At 48.4% G+C, this 26,037-nt stretch overlaps 1 protein-coding gene across 2 annotated transcripts in view; it reads right to left on the minus strand.

Moving 5' to 3' along the window:
• NUP107 (nucleoporin 107) overlaps positions 1-26,037 on the minus strand; it is a 790,450-nt gene that overhangs the window by 152,539 nt on the left and 611,874 nt on the right. For both annotated transcript variants that reach the window (XM_069629720.1, XM_069629721.1), the window contains one exon: positions 10,686-10,846. In XM_069629720.1, coding sequence (XP_069485821.1) covers positions 10,686-10,846 — 161 coding nt within the window. The remainder of the gene's footprint in view (positions 1-10,685; positions 10,847-26,037) is intronic.

The following is a 26,037-nucleotide window of genomic DNA, read 5'->3' on the forward strand; positions in this document are numbered from 1 at the left end:
ACCATAACGTCCCTTTAACAAAGTTTTTTCACTGAATTTCATAGGTTTTTAGTAGCGTAAGTTAACCATAAACTCCCTTTAACAAACTTTTTTCATTAGCACGCAGACAATATACAAAGATGGAGTGTAAAAAGCAATTTCTCAGGGATGGCTTTACACAGAATGTTGCAAAGTAAGAATTTATGCTCGTTCACAGTGAAGGTCAGCTGCTTCCATTTTTTTTGCTCGCGGGCCGGAGTGGCCCACGACTCGCACTATAAGGTTCTATTGTTTTTTGACCTTGACAGACAGGGATCGTGCCAAAAGACTTCTTTTGAAGGAGGGGTGCAAAAACGTAAGACGATAAGGATGAAATTTCTGAAACTAAACCGTTTTTATATATTATATCACTATGAGAAAGATCGTTGGCACAGACAGAGTCGTATTTAGGGACTGCATTACGCGTAGACAATGGAAAATGCCAATATAATGTAAGTAACCCTTTAGATTATTTCATACCGGAATATAATAACAATAGCGTGGCGTTAAAGCCCGGTTAAGTTGTACTTGTTAGTTCAATGTGGCATATTGTTTTGTACCGCGCACTATCACCGCCGACGTGGTCCGCTGGCGCTCAGACGGCTCTGAAAAAGGCAGAGAGAGGGTGGGTTAGTGGGAATAGTTAACATACTCCGTTGCACTATCCTCGCTAGCAAATAGTTTCACGCCCTAATAAATAAAATGAATATTTTTAATGAAGATCGGCTCGTGAGACTAATTTATGTTTTTAAAACAGGTACATCCTTCCCTACTGTCAATGCCACAATTTTCAGACCCCGGCCGACGGATTTTTTAACTGCCAGGTGCAGCTACTTCTAAACAACTTAATGACCCTCACCATTTTATGGGACAATCGCCAAGGACCAATATGCCCTTACGCGGTACTAGCGGCTAGAAGCAACATACCAACCATTATGGTGGTCTAATGCCTCGTTGTTGGAACAGCCTTCCGATTATCAGTGCGACCATAGTGCTTCTTTTATCATAAACCAACACCCTGTGTACCGCAAAGGAACAGCGCGTGACTCAAGATGAACTTTTGCGGATCGACAGCAAAGACAAATGCAAATCGCTGAATATTCTCTAAACATTTGATGTCAAATAAAAGTACTTTACGAAATGTACAATCTTGCTGTTTACTTTTAAATCACAGTTTCACATTCCGAACTGTGGCACGCTGTGTTGTGAGATGGATCTGTGTTGTTTTCCGGGTTCTGTGTAAAGTCGCGTAGGACTGGAGATGACTGGGCGCGTTTGGCTACGCATCCTGTAACGTCACGGAGAGAGACCGGGAATATGAATGCTTTGATAATGTCAGGCTTAGGGGCGGGAGATATGATTTAGTGTCGCAAAAGCAGGTCAGCCAGGTCGATGGGGCAAGTGATAGGATTATCACATAATGTTGGCGCACAGCAGCCTGATTTATCGTTTGTTTAGTGGACAAAAAGTCGGGTAAGGCCCATAGGAAATTGTAATGTCAACGGACATAAGGAGGGTTCTTAGAACACTTTCAACCTGACAACGAACAATACGAACAGCGTTCTCAGAACACCCCCATTTTTTTAATTGCAAACATTACCTCCACGTCCACTCTTCCTCGTCCCAGTATTTACTTCATGAGGCCCCTGCCTCCGACACAGGACCTTCTTCTATTTCTTTAAATTCCTATAACTCCTAGCCCACATCCACATCACTCAGTTTCATATTACCAAGCCGGAGCATGGGACCTTCCCCGCAGGGATGGTGAGGAGGGTCGTCAGTACTGTGACGAGGAAGGATAGGACTAGGAGTAATGAAGATTACAGGTAAGTAATCAGAGCAATTCAGGACACCGCGAGTGTTCTTAGAACACATTCAACTTGCCAGAGTACAATACGGACAGCGTCCTCAGGACACCCCCATTTTCTTTATGTACGGAAATTTAAGGACACTGCGAGTGTTCTTAGCTCAATTTTAGCTTGCTTGCGAACAAAACGGACACATACTCTGTCCTCAGAACACCCCACCATTTAGTTTATATAGAAAATTTCAGAACAGCCGTGTTGTCCGAAGACAAATCGAACAGAACAAAAGTGTCTAGCACATAAAAAAAACAGAACATTGAACCCATCTCATACTCCCCCACCCTCCCAAACACTCTTACACACCAACACACTCCACCAAATACAATTTTTAATCCAAGTTTCACCGCGCTGTCCGCGGTCGTCGGCGAATGCAAGATGGCGGGCGCCACAGAAAATCTGATGCGCTTCACGCACCATGCCGTCCAATCAGCGAACACGTCGCATGTCCGCGGACATCGCGCAAGCCACTCGGCCAATCAGGGCACTGTCCGCGGAGCGAACCGGGAAGTCCGTCCGCGGAGCGAACGGAGATATCACTAATTTGTTTCCCTTACATTTTGGTAATTTTAAAAAAAACTACTGGACGGATTTACACCAAATTTGCAAAAGCACGCATTCGGGACCCAGCCCCCGCCGCAAATTTGGTGTAAATCCGTCCAGCGGTTTGGGCTGTATATCTATGGGAAAAAAAAGTTTTGGGACCCCCACTATAACTTTGCCACCCCGGACCAAACCTCTCCAAACTTTGCAAAAAAATTCAGAGTGGGCCATATACTTTTATTGGTGAGGATACGTCCAGAGGGAGCGAAGTTATAAGCCGCCCAAAAAATGCTCTTCCTATGGAAACACCAACTTAACCATAACTACATGGACGCTACCCCGTCCATGTAATATTTATATATATATATATATATATATATATATACACACACACACACACACACACACACACACACACACTAAATCTGCAGAAAGGCAAGTACTATCACAAATAGCAAACATATAACCAACACAATACTTCTGATAACAGAACCACAGTATAAACATATGCAATTCAAGGGAAATAAAAACCACTTTGTAGTACATTGTGTAGTTACATTCTAAAACAGTATACACAGTTCAAAGGTAAGAAGGAGACTAGCAATTACTTTTCAGAATGGCCTTCGCAATTCAAAGGCGAGTAATAACTTAGTAATATTTGTATTATTCTGTTTTAGGAATAATATGAAGGTGCAAGACCAACAAAAGCAGCTAAACACTTCGCAGAGCTTGTAATTACTTTCTAGAAAAGTAGAAACAAGTCAAAAGGTGAGTAATTACTTTATAATACTTTTTAAAATAGTACACACAATTCAAAGGTAGGTAAGAACTTGATTTCAGATCCTTAAGACAGAAACCACACCAACACAAGGTAAGTTACTGAGCAATCTTTTCAAAGAGCTAGGCTTTAGGAGTCTTTCCCTATATAGTTCTGAGTCTCTTTCAGGGTGAGATTGGAGGTCAAGATGGTAGGCACAAGCTACAGAAAAGTCAAGAGTTTATGCAGAATTCTACTACAGCAGGTAAGTAACAGTTTGTGGGGAAAAGGATTCAGTGACCTCGTAGAAGGCTCCCTGAATGCGTTACAGCATTAGACTTTGGCATACGTGGATGGACAAACTCCCAACCACACAGATTACCGTCCTAGCCACACAGTAGCGGCAGAATGATTAGGTAAGTATTTCCTTGAGTCCCACAGTACCTTAGGGGTGATTAAGATTAAGCTGTATGCCTTCATGCTGTAGCAGCTGTAGACCCGGTCGCTGGATGAGATTTCACAGCAGCAGTTGAAAGAGGACTCCCAGCAAAGGATTCTTTGTGCTCCAACATGGATCTGTGGAATTGCCTGTCATTTTACAGACACCAGTGAAGAACGGTTCTCATTCGATCTAATCACATTGTTTGCTCGGTCCTGCACTCAGGCGAGGAGACTTGGAGGAGTGGACTCTTGCTTCTGCAGGTCCAGCAGGAATACACCAAAGTTTAAGGAGGGTTCCTTCTTCAGAAGTCTATGCACTACAGGATGGTCGCAGGTCCCAGGGTATTGGCAGTTTGCAGTCCGGGAAGGTCGCGGGGTGGCTCAAATTGCAGGCTGGCTTAGGACTGATTATTCCCACCAGTCCATGGGAGAAGGTTGTCCTCTTCGGAGCTTCCCTGTCGATCGAAAACTGGTTCAGGACAGCAGCGGTCACTTCAGCCGGCTTCACTGGTTACTGGAAGGTGCTGCAGGAGTCTCTGGCTGTCGTCTACTTCGGTTCTTCTGTTCCAGTGGTCTACTTGTCTTCAGCCTCAGGATCCAAGCCATTTATCCAGGAACCCAGCCAATCAGCACTCATGCTACATTCAAATTTTGGGGGATGGCTTTCCTTTCAGGACAGCCAGCCTCCCAGTTGGAACTGGTTCCAGTAAGGCAGGCCATAAGAAAGGACTGCAGAGTTTCAGACTTCTCCCTCTTATCCTGTCTTCACAGACACTATGAAGCCTTGGCGGGCTTCCCAAAGGATTCCTGCTGAAGAAAACAGTCAAACAAGGACCTCCCCCACCCAGGCCTGCAGATAAAGGACCAAGAAAGGACAAAGGCACAAGATATGGAGTAGAAGGAATACAGTCACAATGTTGGGTCAATGGTGACCCTTCTGTGCATTACTGGGGCTGTGAAGACAGTCTGTGGGTAAAAACCGCACAAAAGTCGGTATAACACCTACACTGCCACCAACCATTCAAGTATGCTTGTAACTAACAAATCTTACAGGAGCAGTGGGGTTTGCTGATCTCACATGTAACATGTAGCAAGGATACAAAATATCCCTCTAACCCCCTTGGGTACATGTGTTCCCACAAGGAAATTAAAGAAAATACAAAGGGAAGCACAAAAGGCTCCAGTAGCACTGTACAAAAGGTGCTTTGTGTTACAAAAGTAAACTACAGGTGCCTTGGAAATATGGAGGAAAACATGCCTCCATAAAATAAGGTACAAAAGTAATGAACAAGGGTTCCCATAAACTGAGCAAAGGAATGAGAGGGTGGAAAAAGGTTGCCACTCACTCAGGAGAAAATACCAAAAAATCCATGAGTCCAGTAAAAAGTGCTGGGGGTCTCCCAGGTGAAGGGGATTTGGCAAAGAAATGAAAAATCTACCTAACACCCGGGAGCAGCGTGGTCATACATCAGGACCTTCCTTGTGGTGAGACAGCAGTAGCAAATTGGTGAGGTGCAAAGAGAGCTCGCAGAACGCAAGCAAAGATCCCATCAGCAGGAAGGGGCCAGTGCAAAGCTGCAGTCCAGTTCTAGTCCGGTGCAGGCAAAATGCAGACTCTGACTTTGAAACAACGATGGATGCAGAACAGGGCTCAGATTGGTTGGTTCCATCAGTCCAAAGGAGTAAGGCAGCCAGTCAGGTTCCCCCGGGCGAGTTGAAGCAGTGGTCTGAAACACAGTGGCTGACGGTTTAGCTAATGCTAGTCGAAGCAGTAGTCCTCCTGTGGGTTGCTGTAGGTCCTTCGGTTTCAATTGTTTGGATCTTGTAGTTGCCAATCTTCTATGAGTATAGGTCTTTTTTCATACAGAAGTCTGGCTGTGGGTTGTTTCAACCCAAGTATGTAAGGGAATGGTAACATTCAAAGAGGTGGAGGCTGTCTAATCGCTAAGCAACAGGACATATCCTGGCTGAGGTGTGGGATGGACTAGATAATCCCAAATCCCAGTTTCAGCTAGTTCTCATACACAAAGTATCATTCAGAGCTGGATTTCCATGAAAACACATGTTATTTGGCAATTTATGAACTGAGAAGGAAGATGGCCAACACAGGAGATGGACAAGTCTTGTACCACAAGCAACAGCCATTTTGAGTATACAGTACTCAAAAAGGCACCACAGGAAGAAAAAATAAATAAAAAGGCGCCCAAGTAAAAATATGGAAAGCAGCTCACTTCCAACCATCTGTTAAATACATATCACAAAGTAACTGGAAGGTTAGTTATGGAAAAATAAAATGTGCCTTTTGGTACACTGAAAAAATGAAGGCGAAAAACAAAAGTGGATGCTGTATTCCCTGTACTGCTAGCCATAGGGACAGATCAGTGCACCATAAACTAAATAAGAGAAGAGGGTGAGGGACGAAAAAGGGCCCGAACCCATCCCAAAATCTGTTAGAATCCAGACAAAGTAGATCCCAGACAAAGTAGATCCGCTGGAGAATGTTTTCAGTACAGATGTCATTGTATAGGTTTTTAAAGTACTCTGTCCATATTTGACTATTAATAGTTATGCCACGTTTCTTATTGGTTTTAAGCTTTCCCCACAGTTCCCAGGAGTTTATGCTGATTGCAAAATCTACCAGAGACAGTTTGCTGGTAACATATTCCATTTTTGAATTCCTTATTTTTTTAATTGGCATTCCCAGAGTATGCAAATATATTTTGAGTGAAGGATAGGGTTCTCATTCGGCCCTCGAGATTTTGGTCAGACAGGTTTCTAAGTTTTTGTTTCAGTATTTTACAGTCCTTACTAAACAGATCTAATTTGTCATTGTGTCGCACATAGGGCACTTAAGGTAGTCTGGTTGTAGGTTTTATTGAGGAAGGTGCTGGCTGGTTATGTTTCTTAGTTCCTAGGAATGGAGGGGGAGAGATGAATTTGACGTTACTCTTCTATCCGTCGAAATGTAGGGGTAGGTTTTAAAGTTTCATCGAAGGTGCTCTTCTTGGTTTGTCGATCAGGGCTAGTGTAGTGTACAAAATAAGCTGACAACCTGTGAGTGGTGATTGCTTTTTGACAATTAAGCAGTTGATTTCAGAGGTGGCTAAGTTAGTGATAGCATAACCGATTAATTTAAATTTAGCTCACAGCATCAGAACAAGTTGTTCAAAAGGCACTGCCTTTCCTCCTCCCTCCATGGTATTCCCTTGGCCTTTGTCCCATGGCTACTGCCCAATAGCTGACCGCCGAGGCATACCATGCGACCCTCTACCGCGATAGATTTATCTTATTGGGACACAGTGGTACATGAATGCAAACGCTCTACCCAAAGCCTCTCCTCTGACACCAACTTTCCTCAATCCGAATTTCACACCAGGACTGGGTACTCCTAGTATTACAAAATGGAAAGATGTTAGTCTTCCTGAGCTTAGTCAATTATACAAAGAAAGCGCTCCTCTAACATTCGAGCAATGCAAAATAGCATTTACCCTCCCTGAATCGAAACTATTCCAATATACGAAACTTAGACAATGGATATCCCAACCAGATATTAAAAAGGGCGGAAACCAACAAGATCTCCAACATATACAAAATATTGTCAGAAATAGGTTCGGAAGACACCTTAAATTACATGGATTGAAGCCTATAGCCCCGGGTCTTTTGGTTGTAGCCCTGGATAAAAGCGCAGGAGCTACAACCAAAAGGCTAGCTACCCCGAGTCCCAACAGTCCTGACATTGGCCTAGACCCAGATCTTTTCCAGACCTAGAACCCCCCCCCCCCACAGGTAGTATCTCACAACACTATGATACAAATATATACAGTCACCATAGGTTCCAATATACTTCAGATAACTGAATCAGCAAAGCAGGTAAGTATTTGAGATGCAGTAATTGAGGGGAACCAGACCACAAGACAATATCCTAAGTTAAGAAGTCCAAACCTAAATTGAAGGGGGCCCTTGTGCACAAAAAGTAACAGGAGCCACACAATGTTTCTCACCAGAATAGAATCTCTGTAGGAAGGATTCAATAGGGGGTTTAACACAGAACTGTTCCTAGCATAGTAAACAGAATTAGCAATGATTTAGCTACACGCCCCATAGTGCATTATTCAGAAGGCAGTCTGGACAAAACATGTATACAACGCTCTCAACACCATTTGCCTGTAAAATATAATGAATGCATGTATCCAATCTGTATTGAATCCACAGGCCGCTCAAGGGTCTCATGTAACTAAGCCCATCACATGTAACAGCGCCTCGATGCCCAAGGGCTGTTTGCGCGCCATATAAATTTAAACAAAGATACATATACAAACAGATACATATTTCATTAAATCTGCTCCTGCTGTATAGCACTCAAATGCAAAAACAGCTTAATACAACTACATTTGATCACTGATGGGTATGAATACATTTAACATAGCAGATGAATACATTTAACCTATCATGCAAGGATTCAATAGGCTTATGTTGGTAGGCAACAATGTTACCCAAGATAAGAGTTTTCCTTTTTTTCCAGACTCAAGGCGAAACCAGTGGCAGGATACCTGATCCAGGCTCGACAACCAAAGATGAGTGGAAAGGAATTAGGAGACAATGGGACCGGTTTCCAATTTTATCCTATGGAAGACCTGGGCATGGGACAGGCACACTGATGCTTACATACCGTCAGACTCCGATTTTGTGGACTGTCTGAGGCTCGCTGGGGGCTCAAACTTCTGCTGCGTGTTGCAGTGAGAGGTGCCCAGGAGGTGCAGGTTTGAGGGTTCTTCTGGTTGAATGGAAATGCAAGATGCAACCATTTGTGGGGAAGGAAGGCAGAATCCATGAATGCAGAAACCTTCAGGATATTTCACAGGTTGGAGGAAGGCAAGTTCCAGTGATGGTCTCTGCACACAGGCAATGACAGGCGTCCTTCCAGTCGCTGAAATAGCAGCTGTTCCAGGACAGGTTTGTTTTAAGGTGAAAAGCTGAAATTTGGGGAAAAGGCTACTTGAAGAACAAGCAGGCGACAACAAAAGTTCTGGACTTTAATTTGGAACAGCAACTTTTCTGGCGAGGTAGCCCACGAGAGAGCTGGTCAGTCCAAGGACATTTCCGAAGGCTCTGAAGGGCCGGATCATCAAGAAGGCATTGAGTTGGTCCCACGAGTCCAAGGGGCAGCACATTCTAAATTGGCCAACCACATGCTAACGGGCTGCAATCCTTGTCATTGCCCATAATTGGAAGAAAGCAGATGCCCCCCCCCCCAAGGCACATGTGGTGGGCAAAAACTTGGTATGTATGCGCCACAGAGAAAACGAGTGCTGCTCTGACACACTAATCAAATACAGACTGCGTTTGGACCCATTTACAACATCATAACTCTGGTGATTATTGCCCCATGATCCCGCAACAGTGGAAGTCCCTTCCATTATCTTAAGATAGACATGCAATTGATTATCTGCAATATTGCTGATTCATTAATGTGACTGACCAGTTTGCACCCAGAACTCGCACTATCCCATGTCTGATTGAATTTGGTCCTGCTGATACATGGTTTACCCACATGCCGCTCTAATCGTTTACTTGTTATAGATCTGTTATGATGAAATTTCATTATATTTCTTGATGTTTGTTTTTATGATTGTTAAACCTTTTTCTTCACAAAAGCATAATAATAATAAAAGATATACCCTGGATGTTCCATCTGGTCACAGCTGAAGGCTTCGTAGTAGGGGTCTGAATGCCTGTTCACATACTAGTAACCAGTAGTACTGCTAGGATTGGATTTTTCCACAGGGCTATGAAATACAATTTCCCATGCTTCTAATGTGAAGTGCATGAACTAACTTAACAGGTCATCTTTGTTGACCTGTTTATATAGTTCAATGGGGAATGGGAAGTTGTGACCTGGCTTTACCTACAGGTACCCTTTTCACAAGGTGGTTGTGATGCAGGACGGTAGCGGCTCAACACCCCTTTGTCATACTTCGGGTTTAGTTGAAGGTCTGTCGGAGCACCCAGGCTGATCCTCTCCAGGAATGCCCAAGGGCTATTTTAGCAACAGGTTAGGGCTGTTGGACACTAACACGAGGGCGGGTAAAAAGCTGATGAAGCAGCAACTTAAGATCACTCTTGGTATTAGGTGGGATGGGACCCTTGGATGTTACACCAGTTCCTTGCATCTTGTGTTACAGTGCCGGATCTGGGAAACCATCCCAGTGTGCTCAATTGTTAGAAATGAGTCACCTTGCCAGAGTGCTAGAGGAAACAACAAAAAAGTACCCCATCAATCAATGTATGTTTAGGACTCAGTGGTGGATGTTGAAAAATCTACCTGCGTGAGCAAATAGCCCCGAGAGAGTATGCGCCATGTAATGTTCAGTGGGATGCAGCCCTAAACATTTTAAACGTAAGGCATGCAAGCCCAAACCTGTGTACATCTTTTTTGCATACCATCAGTTTCTAAACTCCATGTTTTGTGGCAGACAGTGCGCAACCACTCGCTTATGCTCCTATTCCATCTGCAATGAGGCAAGGACTGGTGGTTTAGGTCTGAAGCATGCACGATGGAGGAACTGTGCTGAGCTTAGCCACACATGGACCTGGCACAATGTTTTGAATCTAGAAAGCTGCTCTGCGTCGTCTGATTCTGTCCCCTCACCTGGAACGACATCCCAGAAGTTTTGAGGAAATGGAATGTGATAAGGGAGTATTATTTACTCACTATATTGACAAGGAATGACATACTTCTTGATAATCTACGCATGCGGTTAAATTGGCTACCTGAATACATCATTGCAATAGGTCTAGTTTATGAAGAAAACTTCAAGAGGAAAAGATCAAAACCAGCAAAGTTGAGCAGCAAAGGCGTTTCTGCTGATGAAAAGCAAAATCTATAGCAACATGTGAAACTAGCACATTAGGTGATGGACATAACTCTTCCTGAAGTCTACTCCAAGCCACGTTAGCAGCACGCTGAAGGCATGTGGTGCCCACGTTAACGATTCATAAGTGTTCTTGGTTAATCTCAGAAGGGTACATTTAAGAAATGCCAATTACTGCATCTTCATTCTCACCAAGTATGCCCTGATGCACAAGTGTTCTTTTATAGCATTGTCGTCTTCTGCAGGAAGAGCGCTGTCCATCCCTTGTTCCTCCCACTGATTGTAGATTTCCGCAATTGAATCCTGAGGAATTTTCCCAAATACTTCCTTTGCTGCTTCATGCTTCTTAGTTGCTAAATAACAAAAATGTATTAAATGTGTTATTGTTCCATGCTGCCAAGTCTAGTCATTTGTTCACCATATTCAGAAACATGCTTGCATGCTATGGAGCAGAGGGAAAATAACTTCTTTTTTTAAAACAGTGGAAGGAACAAGCTACTTACCTGTAACTGTTGTTCTCCAGCATGGGTCTGGCATGGATTCACATGCTCATGAATATTCCCTGTCGTCAGGCTGGGAATCCTCGGTAAAGAAAAAAAAAATCAGTCTCAGTTTCATTTCTGAGCTGTCTTTCTCCTAATAACCAATCACTGGTTTCTGGGTGACACTGCCCCCAGCCAATGACCGTCCTCTACCTAAGCCCCTCCTCTGGCAGCCATCCTCAGATTTGGTAGCACGTAAAGTGGCAGTAGGACCAAGTGAAGAGCTACAGAGGGGTAGGAGGGAGGGTTCGCATGTGAATCCATGCCAGACCCATGCTGGAGAACAACAGTTATTGGTAAGTAACGTGTTCCTTATCCAGCATGGGGTCTGGCATGGATTCACATGCTCATGAATACAAGAATACATAGCAGTACACACATGCACAAGCACAGGAGGTGGCAAGGCTCAACATTAAGCATTTCATCAACTCAACATTAAGCATCTCTTACCTCCTCACCAGGCCCACCTTCAGGCGAACAGGTTGCGCAGCACTGCCTGGCCGACTCTGGACTCCTCCCTGGAATCCCAGTCGATGCAGTAGAATCTCGTTAAGGTGTGTGTCGACCTCCACGTACCAGCCCTGCAGATGTCCAGCAGGGGCACACCGCATAAGAACGCCGTGGTAGCAGCGATCGCTCTGGTTAAATGGGCTCTCGGACAGCCGGGCAATGGTCGGTTTGCCAACCGGTGACAATGCAGAGCCATCTGGAAATGGAAGCCTTCGAGAGGGCCTTCCTTTGGTTCACAGGTCCAAAGTTCAAACAGCTGTGATGTCCTCCGAAAAACTCTTTGTGCGATCCACGCAGAACTTCAGCGCTCTAGCTACATCCAGCGAGTGCAAAGTCCTCCCGGCCGGCGACAATGGCGATGGGAAGAACACAGGTAACACCAAGGGCTCGTTGAGATGAAGTCCGACGGCACCTTGGGCATGAAGGAGGGGTGCGTCCTCAGCACCACCCTCGTCTCGTGGAAAGTCAGGTATGGAGGCTTGCAGGAGAAGGCCTGGATCTCTCTCACTCGTCGTGCAGAGGTGATGGCCACAAGAAACGCTGTTTTCTACGACAGGAACTTCACGCGCGCAGAATGCAGAGGCTCGAATGGCGGCCCCATGAGCCTGGTCAGCACCAGGTTCAGCTCCCACGCAGGGCCGGAGCCTTCACCGGCGGCAACGATCGGAACAGTCCCTTCGGAACTCCTTCACCAGGCAATGGGACCACAGGGATGAGCGCCCGGGAGATCTAGTATAGCGGGAGATAGCCGTCAGATGGAGGCATGGGCCAGCCCCGCCTTGGCCAGCGACAATTAGTACGGCAGCCCTTGAGGGGCCGTAATCAGCAGAGGGTTCATCTTCTGTGCCCGGCACCAGACAGAAAACCTTCCATTTGTGTCCATAGCACTTGAGAGTTGAGGACGCCCTGGCCTTTGCAAGCACTTCCTTGCAGTCCGCCGGGATATCGTACCCTCCAAACTCTAGTGCTGCAGGAGCCAGGCCTGCAAGTTCAGCGACCCTGGGTCGTGATGGAGGATGGCGCCTCCTTCGTGGCGAGGAGATCCGCGTCCCTCGGCAGTTTGACTCGAGGGGGGGGGACGCTGACAAGTCCAGAAGGTCCGGGAAGCAGATCCATCTCGGCCACGCCGGTGCAACGAGGATCATCCTCCTACGCTTGAGTTGGTTGATGAGTCGCAGCAGCAAAGGCAACGGCGGGAACGCATACAGGAACAGGCTGAGCCAGGGGAATGAGAAGGCATAGCCCATGCTCCCCGGCTGGGGAAACCTGCTGGCGAACCTCTGGCACTTGGTATTTGTCGCCGTCGCGAATAGGTCGATCTGGGGATTGCCCCATCGTTTGAATAGCCGATCCACTTCATCCTGCCGCAGTTCCCACTCGTGGCACGAGCGCAGTTCCCTGCTGAGTGAGTCGGCGATGGTGTTCTTTATTCCTGCCAGGTGAAAGGGTACCAGAAACACCCCCTGGGCGATGGCCCAGTGCCACAGATCCTAGGCCTCCTTGGATAGGGCTGGGGATCTGGTGGTACCTCCCTGCTTCCGGATGTAGAACATCGTGGTGGTGTTGTCGGTGTCCTTACCACCTTGCCCTTGAGGGACGGAAGGGATGACCTGAGGTCCCAGAACACGGCTCGGAGCTCCAGGACGTTGATGTGTAGTGACCTCTCCTCCGGGAGCCAAAGGCCTCTTGCGTGGAAATCTCCGGTGTGCGCTCCCCATCCCTCCAGGGAGGCATCTGTCGTCACAGCCTCCTGATGTGCCGGGGTCTGGAAGTCCGTAACCACCGCCAGATGCGCGTGGGTGCCCCACCACCGGATCGCTTGGCGGAAGGTCTCGTTGAGCGAGATCCTGTCTTCGAAGCTGCCCACCGCTTGCATCCACCGGGCGTCGAGGAACACTTGCAGTGGACGCATCCGCAGTCTGCACAGGCGCACTGGGTAGATGCATGAGGACATCATGCCGAGCAGGGACTTGATGGACCTCGCCCTGGCCACGCCCATGGCCAACAGCCGCAGCACCTTGCCCAGGATGGCCTTCGTCCTTTCCTCTGACAGAGATACCAATCGCGCTACTGTGTCGAGCTTGGCTCCCAGAAACAGTGCGACATGCGATGGAACCAGGTGGGATTACGAGAAGTTGGAGAATCCCAGATCCATGAGTAGTTGGACGATCTTCGCTGTGTGCCAGACAGCGAGTTCTCTTGTCTTTGCTCGGATGAGCCAATCGTCCAGGTAGGGGTAGATGTGGATCCCCTGCAGGCGCAGCCGCGCCACCACTGGTGCTAGGCACTTGGTGAATACCCTGGGCGCAGACTTCAATCCAGAGGGAAGGGCCTTGAACTGTGCTGCCCTTGGACTACGAATCTGAGAAACTTTCGAAGTGCTTTTAGAATGGGGATATGAAAGTAGGCATCCTCCAAGTCCAGCGACGATAGGAAGTTGCCTTCCTCCAGCTGCCCCAGCACGTGCTGGAGGGAACTTCTGGGCCTTGATGTACTTGTTTAAACGACACAGGTCCAGGACGGGTCGTTAACCGCCAGTCTTCTTTCTTACGAGGAAGTATCGTGAGTAAACTGCAGAACTCCAGAGCCTCTTTGGGACGAGCTCGATGGCTCCTTTCTTCAGCATCGTCCTGACTTGAAGCAGCAGTTGAGGGACGTGGTTTTCCTTCCTGGCCACGGGTGGAATGCGGGGGCACTTTTTTAGGAACTCGAGAGCGTGCCCGCAGAGTAGGGCATCCAGCACCCATCGGTCAGTGGAGATGGACTCCCACACGCTGATGAACTTCGTCAGCTGGCCTCCCACCGGGTTGCTCAGGTGGGGGCCCGACGCTATGGCCGGTTCAGTCCTGCTTGGCAGCGGCCTTGTCCACCTTGGCGACGACGAGATCCTCCTGACTTGCCGCGTCCTCTGTAGGCCTCCTGCAACGAGGAGCGGGCCGCCTGGTGCTACGTTGAGGGGCCGCCTGGCGGTACGTCGAGGAACCGCTGCCAGATCCTTTGGAGGCACCTTGCTTGCCTCCAGATTTCCGAAAGGGCGGCCATCGTTGCTGGAAAACTCTGAAGGCTTAGCCATCTCCGTGTCGGCCTTGATGGCCTGCAGTGACTCGTCCACTGTCTTGCCAAACAGGTTGTTCCCGTCGAAGGGCATGTCCAAAACTCTGGTTTGCACGTCCTGGGGGAAATCGGTCGCCTTGAGCCAACCACGCTGTCGAGGACAAACACTGTTGCCCAACTGGCGGAAACCGGTGTCAGCAATGTCCGTGGCCACCGTTATGGCGTGGTCCGACGCCACCTAGCCTTCCTGCAGGATCTCCAGGGCCTCAGTCGTCTTGTCGTCCGGGAGGAAGTCCAGCAGGGGAGCGATCTTAAACCAAAGCTCCCTGTCGTAGCGGGCCACAATCGCTAGGGCGTTGGCCACTTTAATCGTTGTCGCCGACGAGATGACCCGTCGTCCCATGGCATCCAGTTTCTTCCCCTCTCCGTCCGATGGGGAGGTTGAAGTTGAAGCCCTAGCCCCCGCTGCCGCCTTCTTGGCCGCCGCGGAGACGACCGAATCCGGGGTCAGCTGCGCCCTAAGGCACAAAGGGGCGGAATCCGGGACCCGGTACTTCTTCTCGTACTGGTCTCTCTTGGCAGGAGTCGTGGACGGATTCTTCAGGAGCGACAGCCCCTCATCCCAGATGTCGGCAAGTAACGGGACGGAGAGGACAGTCTTCCTTTTAGCCTCACACCGTTGATAGAGGAAGACTTCCTTCTCTGTTCTACGGGGCAGAGCTCGAAGAGCTCTGATGCCCTGGTGATCATGGCGTGGAAGGAGCCAATTTTGTCGGGCCGGGAGGCCCGACGAGGTGGTGATGGAAAGCCCACCCCGTCGTCACCACCGTCATCCGTCCCCCGTCGTGGCCGTCTCTGTTCCCGTGTCATCCCTAGGATCAGGGGAAGGAGATGAAGGCTGTGAGGGCCGCGAAGGCTGGAAGGGCGGGGGGATGAACTCTCCGATGAAGGTTGTGAGGGCCGTGAAGGCTGGAAGCGCAGGGGGGGGGAGGGTGAACTCTACTCCGCTTGCTTGGAGGGCTTCCTGACGGGCCAGGCTCTGCTGGATCGTCCGTTGGGGGTAAGGGCAACCTCGTCCTTATCTTCGTACATAAGGCCTGGATCGCCATCAAGATGGCTCCCGAGTTGTCCTGTGACTCGGGTACCGGCTACGATGGGCGTGACAGTTGGGGAGTGGAATCCTCCACCTCCACGGGAACCTCGTCGGCACCACCGTCACTCTCTTCGTCCGCCTCGTCGGGATCCCTCCAGTGGGACCGGACCATCTCGAACTTCTTTTTCAGGATCTTCACAACTCCAGCCAGCTCCTCTTCAGAGGCTGTATTCGTGTCCGTGATGGCCACCCCACCCCCACTTCTTTTTCCACCGGGGTTCTCACGGGGGTCTTATTGATGGGCTGAAAAGAGGATTCCCTCTGCGGTGGCAGGGAAACTCTGGGCCCCGAGGTCACCTCCACTGGGGTAGCCTCCACAGGCTTCGCCAGGGCCACCACGACTCTCTTGATAGAGGCCTTAACAACTTTAGGCGCGCTTGAGGCCTTCACCTTGGAGGGGGGGGTCACCGCCTCGCTGCCCCTCAGCTGTCTCCACCGGGATCGAACGGGACCTCCCCAGAAGCTTACCCGGGTTCTCCGATTTCCTCTTCCCCGAGCCAGAGCGTTGGCTCACGTCGGTGAAAGTGCGCCCTGCCAGGCAGCCGAGGAGCCCCACCGTTCGGCGCTCCCGGTGCCCACGGATTCGTGGTGCTTTGCCTTTTGTTGGGCCCCCGTCGCCGGAGCGCCCTCAAAGGACTCAGAAGACCGCTCGGACCTCTTCTTCTCTCCTACCGCTGCGCTCATCCTTTCCAGCCAGTTGGTGAGGCGAATACTACCAATCCCTCATGGTGCGCTCTGACATGTTCTTGCAAAACGCACAGTCCTTCTCCACGTGCGTTTTGTCTTCGTGAAGGCAGTAGAGGCATCTAGAATGCTCGTCCTCCTTGAAGACATTCTGCAATCTGCATCCAGGGCAGTTCCTGAACAGCTTGGATCCAGGCATCGAGTTTCCTTTTTCCTGGGCCATTTCCACAGGCTAGGCCTCAGAATCCTCTGGAATCCTCCAAGAAGCGTAACTCGATGAAAACTTCGCCCTTGAGGGGCGTAGAAAATTCCGAAACGGGTCCCCATTGATTCCGAAGTAGAAACTGTGTAGCTTGAGGCTCGATTGACCGAAAAAAATTAGATTAAACTCTGAAAAATCGCAAACCGCAGTAAAAGCTCGAGAGCTATAGCACGAGGACTCCCAACACTTGAACGTGTGGTAAAAATCTGAGGATGGCTGCTAGAGGAGGGGCTTAGGTAGAGGGCAGTCATTGGCTGGGGGCACTATGACCCAGAGACGAGTGATTGATTATTAGGAGAAAGACAGTTCAGAAACAAAACTGAAACTGATTCTTTTCTTTACCGAGGATTCCCAGCCTGATGACGGGGAATATTCATGAGCATGTGAATCCATGCCAGACCCCATGCTGGAGAATAATAATTCTAGGTCCAGAGCTCACAGAACCACTTGTGGATCCAGGAAAAATGCAGAGGGGCAGGTCATTACCCCAGATTAAATTCGAAAGGGTTCCAAAGCAGGTGTAAAGTTCGACAGGAAACATGGCAGGAAAGTAAATAGTCCTCCGCTTTAGTGGAGCTAGATCAGTTCTACCCAACAGATGCGGGTTATGTGGCTAACAACCCAAGTAAGGCCCGAAGAGACCCAAAAGAAGTGTTCTGGGGGTCAATGGACGAACTAGAAGCCCCAGAAGAAGCAGCTCCTTCTCCTAGACCTCTCCGCAGCTTTTGATCTGGTCAATCACCAAATCCTATGCCGGCACCTCCACTCTGCTGCCCATTTCTTGGACTCTGCCTCGGCTTGGATCAAATCCTTCCTAACAGATCCATGAGGGTCTTCTCACCATCCGCAGCCGCTGACCCTGCTCCAATTCACTGCGGCGTTCCCCAAGGATCTTGTGCGTCACCCACACTTTATATTTTTACTAAGCCGCTCTTTGATGTACTTGATTATCTGGGTGTCTCATATACTAACTATGCTGACGACACCCAGATACTCATCCCCATCACTGGCGACTACTTATTTGACACTAAGGCCTTGAATGACGTTTATCTGGTCATCCAGGCCTGGATGGCCCGAATTATGTCTCAATGACGACAAGACAGAGCTCCTCATCTTGGGCTCACTGCAATGTCTTGGCAAGCTAGATCCCTCCTACCAGTCATTTATCATAGATGGTAATACCATCAAAGTCTCCAAAGACACTAAAACATTAGGTTTTTACCTGGACGCTACCCTCTCCCTGACCCGACAAACCAATGCTGTCAGATCAGCGTTGGCTTACACTTGTAAACATATTGCAGCTTGTAGACCATTGCTGACCACTGAACAGCGTCACCTTAGCCAGAACGCTTATTATGTCTAAAATTGACTATTGTTGCGCTCTATACCTAGGGAGCAGCCAACGGAATTCGAATAAACTTCAAATCACCCAGAACAATGCCATTAGGGCGGCATTAAACATTCCCAGAAACCACCACATCTCTGAATCTAGATCCAACCTACACTGGTTACCTGTCAAGCAGAGAATTTCACTGAAAACACTCGCCCTCACGCACAAATGCCTAGCCAACAAGGCCCCCCCCACCTTACCTCTGCAACCGGCTCTCCTTCCATTCCTCCACCCGACCTCAAAGAACTGCTCAGCTCCACAGCCTCTCTGTTCCTAAGTTCAAACTCAAAAAAGCAGGGGGGGGGGCGTTACGAGTTTCCCTGTCTTTGCCTCCAAGCTGTGGAATACCCTCCCTGTCACCATCAGATCTGAAAACTCACTTAACACCTTCAAGCAAAAATCGAAATCATGGCTTTTTGATCAGAACCAAGGTACCTCTGCCTCTAGGTATATCTGTTAACTTCTATTGTTAGTTTGTATATATTCATGTCTGCACATTCACCTGTATATAACCTTGTAAGTATATTACCTCTTTGTATGTATATAAGCCTAAGTTGCGCCCTGATGTCCCCGGGCCGGTAGGTGCACGTTACAAATAAACCAAATACAAATACAGGAGGGCACCAGTAGGAGTCTATGGGAAACGTGGAAGAGACTCACCTACAAAGAATCTATTATCCCTGCAAAGACAGATTTCTAAAATCAACCCTGGTGGGCAGAAATGTGTAGGCCAACCCAAATTATGGTGAACAGGTAGACAGAGTTTAGAAATCTGTTTTCTTGGACTCTGCCTGTGGGAAGGTTAGAGGTGGATGCGGCTGGTCTCAAGTTCACTGTAGTGTCTTGAACCACCAAACCCTCTGGGGTAGGGTGAGACGTCAGGAACGGTAAGACACCCCTGGACGGTTTGTACTTCTTAGTGAGTTTGGGGTCCACAGATGGCGTGCAACATGATTTTTGCCACAAATGGGATCCAATATGGCCACATTAAAGGGCAACACCCCCTTGGTTTGCGATCTTTGTCCAAAATGTCTGTAAGGTCATATACTGCAAGGGGCTTGGCCAGGGCACCCAGACTCAAGGACAGGACCAACTTCTCAACTGTCCTGTACTGGGCATTGTGGTGTCCATAAAGATGTCTGGTGTAAGTTAAGGTCATGGGATGAGTCAAGCCTACTTGCAATGTGCACACATTCAGTCAGGGTCAGCAAATCGGCTTAGACTGTGAAAACAATCAGAAAGAGCCTCCCACCCCACCTCCCCAGCGCATTGGCTCCATGCCAAAAGGGATTGGATACCCTTCCTCATCGTAAATCTATCTCAGAGTTGAAGAACTCTGAATGCAACTCACAGACAAAAGAACGCTCGACCGCCGGCGCGATGTAGACGTCGGCGGAATTGTTCCCGAGGCCTCTCAGCGCAGAAGCCTTGAGGGCCACCAGTGGCAAAAGTGGCTAAACAGAAGTCAAGTTCGAGCTGCAATTGGTGCCTCACCCGCCTGTGGCATTGAGGACAGAGCCATACAGACCGAGGCATTTTGGAAAAGCTGGAGCATTTGATCCTTAAATGGCTCTTTCCTCAGGGCACCCATAGCCAGGCAGAACTTACCCCACTGGTATGTGTGTCTGCGCCAATGGCGTCCCTTCTTTTTCTTTATGGGACAAGGACAAATGGCGCAAAACGCTTTGAGAGTGTGAGCGCTTCTTTGTGGTGCCTGTCCTCCTCCTAGGGCGTGGCCCTTCAGTGTCATGGAATGACAACCAGGGGAAGGGGGTGTGACAGGATGGGTGGGTGGAGTCGAAAATGCTGGGGGTTTCACCGGAGAATGCCCGAGCGCTAGCTTCACTGACCATACCATGATAGACTTCATGTTCATCTGCTTACGGGAACTGGACTGCTCAGCATCATGTCCTTCCTGAGACACAACACGCAGGCACACAGGCACCAGGTAGTTCCGTGGTGGACATCTTCAAGCCGCAGTCTTGGCAGCGCTTGAATCCCAAGGCTTTAGAGCCAACATATCAGCGACACATTGGAACAGAAACTCCTCACTGAAGAGACCCGTTGCGAAAAACAGCATGCTGTGCATTGGGAAAAAAGGAACCGAGGTACGGGGGCACAGTGATGTAATATATGTATTGCCGACATCACTGTCCAGAGTCGAGGAGCATCACAGCCGAGTCAATGGTCTATGTCAAGTCGCGCTACGCCCCCTGTCAAAAGGTCTGAGCAGCTGACGCTGGAAGGGAAATCAGATGAGCAATCTGCGGTTAAATGCAATCCATTGAAATCTGGATTTTCCAGAACGAAAGGGTATGCAGTGATATTATCCCCATATATATGGTCGTAATACATATGGGCCGCAGGAAAAGGCTGTGGTGACTTTATATATGGTAACCATATATATATGCGGTCAAGGGGAACAGGGGTTGCAACAATATCCTGCACCCACAGTAATTCTTTGGCGACATCATCACATGGAACCAACGAAAGGACTGTCATCCCAGTTGCAGTGTACCTAATGAACAAACAGTGTCTGTATCAGCCTTGATGGCCTGCAGGAACTCATCCACTTTAATGCATGTCCACCACCTTGGACTGAACGTACGACCAGAAGTTGTGGCCTTGAGCCAAACCTGACAGCACAACACAGCCCCATTATAACCCATCTGGCAGAATCACGTTTCTGCGATGTCCACAGCAATGGAAATGCAGCCTCATCTTCACACAGCAGTGAAGCACCTACTCACGCTGGTCATCAGATAAAAAGTCAGTATTGAACACATCTCGAACTGAAGTTGCTGGTCGTAGCGGGCGAGAACTGCAGTTTGCCACCCCGATTGTTGTAGCGGCTGTAGAAATAAAACTTTGCCGAAAGCGTCCGGTTGTTGGCTTTCCTTGTCTGGGGAAACCATAGAAGGGGTTGAAGGGTTAGCATAGCTTTTTTGTGCAGCCGCTGAGACATAGCCCGGAGTGGGCTTTGTGCAGAGGCTTGTAGGTGCGGAATCTGGGGCCTTGAACTTATTTTCAAAATGATCTTTTTAGGGTGGTGACGAAAACATATTTCCTTATGACCAAACGGCTGTCTTCTCAAATAACGTCCAGCACCGGAATGACTACCACTGACTTTATTGTAGGCTCACACCTTTGATACAGGAACTCCTCCTTTTTCTACTCCTCTGGGAGATTATTAAATACGTTCACCGCGCACGAGAAGAGAGCATGAAAAGTACAATTTCGTCGGGAGGTACACCGGCTGACTTGCTGTCCCCTGGCACTAGGTCCCTAAACTTTGAGTAAGTGCGTAGAGAGCGATCCATTGGATAGTCATCAGTTTCAGTATCGCGAGTTTGGTTGCTGGTGGAAGAAATGGGACCTGGGAAGGGTGTCCGGAAGATTGTGGAGGAACCAAACCGTCCACAGGAAAAGCACAAGGCTGCAAGGGAGGAGGCACATGTGGAGTAGAGGCCGACGGGTCTTGAAGGTGTGTCAACTTGAACAGGTGTCTGCTTGGAACCTGTACTGGGAGAAGGTTCCAATTTAACAGGCAATTGCTTAGGCGGCAGCCTAACGGGCGCTAATGTAGCTTGTGGTGGCATGCTTGTAGGCATGATTACATCGCCTTCATCATGGTCTGTGAAAAAATGTCCTGAATTCCCATGTCAGTCTGCGTCATGCTGTAGCAGCTGTTAAGGGGCGCCCATAGATGGGCAGTGGACAGCAGATTGCACAAATAGGGGCCATTGAAAACAATGGCTGAGCACAAATTGGCCTGTGGGGGTACGACAGTGCTGATGGAGCGTCTCAATCCCCTGCAGACCCTGTTGGAACTGCAGTTGAGAAACCAAGGGGTTTGGAGTAGATTTGGTCATCGACAAGGGGGTACTTGTCAACAAAACTGACTTGGCCGTCCGTCGACAAAACTGACCTGCCCGTCAATGAGGTGGACGGAACCGACCTCTGTCCACCTCGTCAATGACCCTTGGTCGGAACCGACTTGGTATGCGACAAGGTGGACGGCACCGACTTGGTATGCGACAAGGTGGACGGCACCGACTTGGTATGCGACAAGGTGGACGGCACCGACTTGGTATGCGACAAGGTGGACAGAACTGACTTGGTAAAAATAGACAAAATTATTTTGAGGACACCGAACACTTAACGTGCAGTAAACAATCTGAAGATAGCCCCAGGGGTGGAGCTAAGGGGCCCAGTCTAATTGGCTGTTGGTAACATGACCCAAAATGACTATTAGAGCACTGAATTGACAAGCAATTGTCTTGGTGAGGTGTGTCCAGGTTTGGGTGCTTCTTCCATTCAGGTGGAACTGCAAGACGCAAGCCCATGTTGAGGAAAGAATGCAGACTTTTGCAATGCAAACCTCTTCAGGACACTTCACGGGATAGAGGAAGGCGAGTTCCAGCAACACTCACCACTTGCAGGCAACGACATCCAGTCGTGGATGTTGACTGGATGTAATATCCAGTAGCGGTCAAAGAAGTTGTTCCAGGACAGGTTCCTTTGATGCTAGAAAGCTTTGGGAGAAGGCACCTTATGGAACGAGCAAAGTTCCAAGCTTGAATGTGGAGCAGCGATGATTCTAGTGAGGTTACCCACGAGTGAACTGGTCAGTCCACCAGGCAGTCTAGGGACACTTCTGAAGGCACGGGGCATGCAACCTCGAGAAGCGGTCGAAACTAGTTGGTCTAAATAGTTGGAAACTAGTCAGTCAAAACTAGATGGCCTCACTAATCCAAGGGTCAAAGCATTGACACAGCTCTTCCGAGATCAGTCAGAGGAGCAGTGCTTCACAGGGCCAATCATTAGGGAACATGCTGGTCCACTGCAGAGGTCATCCTTCAGTCATCAATGGGCTGCTCTTCTTCAGAGGATTCTTGGCTCAAACGTAGACCTGAAGAATTGCTGCAGGAGTCCCCCCTTTTATCCAAAACTGGAGCTGGAAGCAGTTCAAGCCCACCTATGGAAAGGATCTGCATCATTCAAAAAGCCAGTAGATGCCCAATTAGGGACAACTACTGACTTCACATCCACCCGCAGCAGCAGACTTTCTGGCACCAAGGATGTGGACTGGGACTAGACAGTCCCAGCCCCATCCTTGTGTCACAAACGCTCAAAGGATCACTAGCCCACGAAAGCAGGCACTTTCCAAGGCAAGAGCATGACCTTATATGGGATTTTCTGACTTGAGAAGGCAAAAAGAAACCAAACTCCAATAGGGCCAGAGAACAAGCAAAAATCTCATGGCACGGCTGTTTTAGGGCGCTAGCCATATCTCGTAAACGTGACTGTCACAAGAAAAATATAGCAACAGCAGTACAAATGCAACTGCTTGTCTTTAGAAACATTTCAAAGTAACCAAAAATCCGAGTGCAAAAGGTTAGGGGATACAAAAGCATCCCCATTGCACTACACTGTAAGGTGCTGTTTGCAATGTAAAAATACAAGAATTAAAAAGAGAAACAAAGTTTGCCAGTACTGACAGTCTGAAGGGCTATTCCGTTTCCCCATAAATAATTAGCAAAAGGAAAGTGAAGCTGAAAGCTTTACTTCCTTTTGGAAACTTCGGTCAGAATAAAAAACAAAGCTAAAAGAATGGGGTTCCATAGAAAACTATGGCGGGAAAGTTGCAAAAAGATTTTTTATTCCAACAATCACAAGAGAGCAAAAGGGCACTCTTAGGTCTTTCCATCTGATTTATTGCCCCAAGTGTGGTATATTACCTTGTTGGGGGAATAGTCGAAGGGAAAGTCAGTTGCCATCCTAGAGCATTTGTCATAAGCCTGGACAGCTAAGTGGCTATTCAATCACAGATAGTCAGCTCAGCCATCTTGCCCTCACTCTGGTTTGGATGCGGATTAGGGAGTCTAGCACTCCCTGCCCATTGAAAACTAGTTTCTGGCACACAAATGCTACTTGCAGAGGTCTGGCCTGAGCCATGGAGCAGCACATCGATACATGGCCATTTTCGACTCCTGCCCGAGAGGAAGACTGCAAACAAAGACAGTGTGACAAAAACACATATGCATTTGGGCACCTTACACTAAAAAGGTGCACAGGAGCAACTTACATTTATCCTCTACCATCCTTAAGTGTTCTGTACAATGAGTCGATTCCAAAATGACTATCTTCAAAAATGGACCTCACACCGTACAGACAATACATCCACTATGCACCAATTGTGTCCACGTGCATATATAAAGACTGGAAGGGGGAGGGGGGGGGGGGTTTCTGTACTCCGGTCCTCTATATGGCAGAGTAGAAGCACACAGAGCACGCGAGCCAAGGTGCTCTATTGTGGTAGCAATGGACGAGCAACCAAAGCTTAAGTTCTCAGGAGGTGATGCGGGCTGGCTCTTAAGTACAGTGTAGTGCCCAAGACCCCACAAAGGAATATCCACATATGTTATGTGCTGACAGTTCTTTATATAAAAATAAAGTTCAAGGTATATACATACATTAATGACACACTTTGTACTCTGGAAGTTCTAATATGGCAAATACATACAATGTCTATGTGGTACCACACTTCGCTTCAGATTCTTTCAAAATGCACCAATTTATGACAGTTATAAGATGGCATACAAATCATGCAGCAAGAAGTAACAGCATAGATCAAAGGAAGGAAGACAAAACAATGGCAAATGTTTTTTTAGCTACTAAGACAATTTTGAGTGAGCATCGCCCCACCTGGGCAACTTGTAATAAAGAGTATTAACAAGCGCAGTCCATAAATGTTTAAATAAGTCTTCCTGGTCAAAAAAGAAACCACCCCAATGTACCAGAGTTAGAAGAGTTTCGACGGTTCGTCGACTGATCCCTCGAGGGTGGGATCCCTTTAAAGCAGGAGCCATAGGGCGTAAAGATTCCTCGAAGAAAAGTGGAACACTTGCAGTGCTCCTGCAGCTTCAACCTTCGCAGTGCTCTTTACTGATCGATCGTGGAAGTCCTGTGAAGATGAGGCGTGCAGTGCACCTTGATGCTAAGTGTTTGGTGCAGCAAAGAAGACTCAGTGAGGGATGTAGGCGCAGCAGCGGGCGTCAGGATTTGCTGCAGCGGTCCTCTGGCCTGTCGGTGCTGCAAGCGCAACACGTACCTCGGGATAGCTTCAGTGATTGGGACTCTACCACGGGCTGGACTTCGGATCTTCACTTCGTCAGTGTCCTCGGGATGTCTGAGCTTCTGGTGGCGAGAAGCCCACCGGCGGACTTTTCTCAGTAGCAGACGATCTTGACTTTCTCTGACGGGACAAAGTGGCCGACGGTGATGGCAAGGGAGCCCTCTATCAAATGTTCTTAGGTTAAGGCAGAGATTTCGCGGCTGTGGTCGTCAAGCAGCAAGGCGTCAAGCTGTCCCCACTTCTAGGCAACATGACTCGACTGGCATCCATCGGTTACGGAAATCCTCCGAACCCCAGTCGACGGAAATGGACTTCGATGGCCCAGCGCTTTACTTCAAGATTCGCGGTGGAACCCTTCTCCGGTCGACAGCCTTTCGGGACTGGCTTCCAGGGTACATCGATGAAGATCAGCTTTTGCTCTCCTAGCCAGGTCCTCTCTCTAATCAGTCCTTGACAAGACTCAACAGGTTTTAGATTTCATCGAAGGAAAGCAGCAGCAATTCTACTCCCAGCTGGGCTTCAATGATAAGCTTCAAGTTTCAACTTCAGCTTCTGAACAAATTGCTAAGAGGTCGCCAGATATACACATTTGTCCCTCATTCACTCTGGCTGAGCCAGGCTCAGTTAGATAATCACACATAAGGGCATTCAAGCAGGCAGGCAGCCAATCAGGCATTCACAGTCTATTCACTTCCACCCAGACACCCATAACAAGGAATGCTGATTGGGGCAAGCACCCAGCCTTTCAGCACACCACACTGCATTCATGTCAGTTTCAGGCAGGGCTGTCTCCTTCATTGTGTCACACACA

This window comes from Ambystoma mexicanum, chromosome 12 (assembly GCF_040938575.1).
Source record: "Ambystoma mexicanum isolate Mex_15411 chromosome 12, UKY_AmexF1_1, whole genome shotgun sequence".
In the NCBI taxonomy this organism is placed as follows: Eukaryota; Metazoa; Chordata; class Amphibia; order Caudata; family Ambystomatidae; genus Ambystoma; species Ambystoma mexicanum.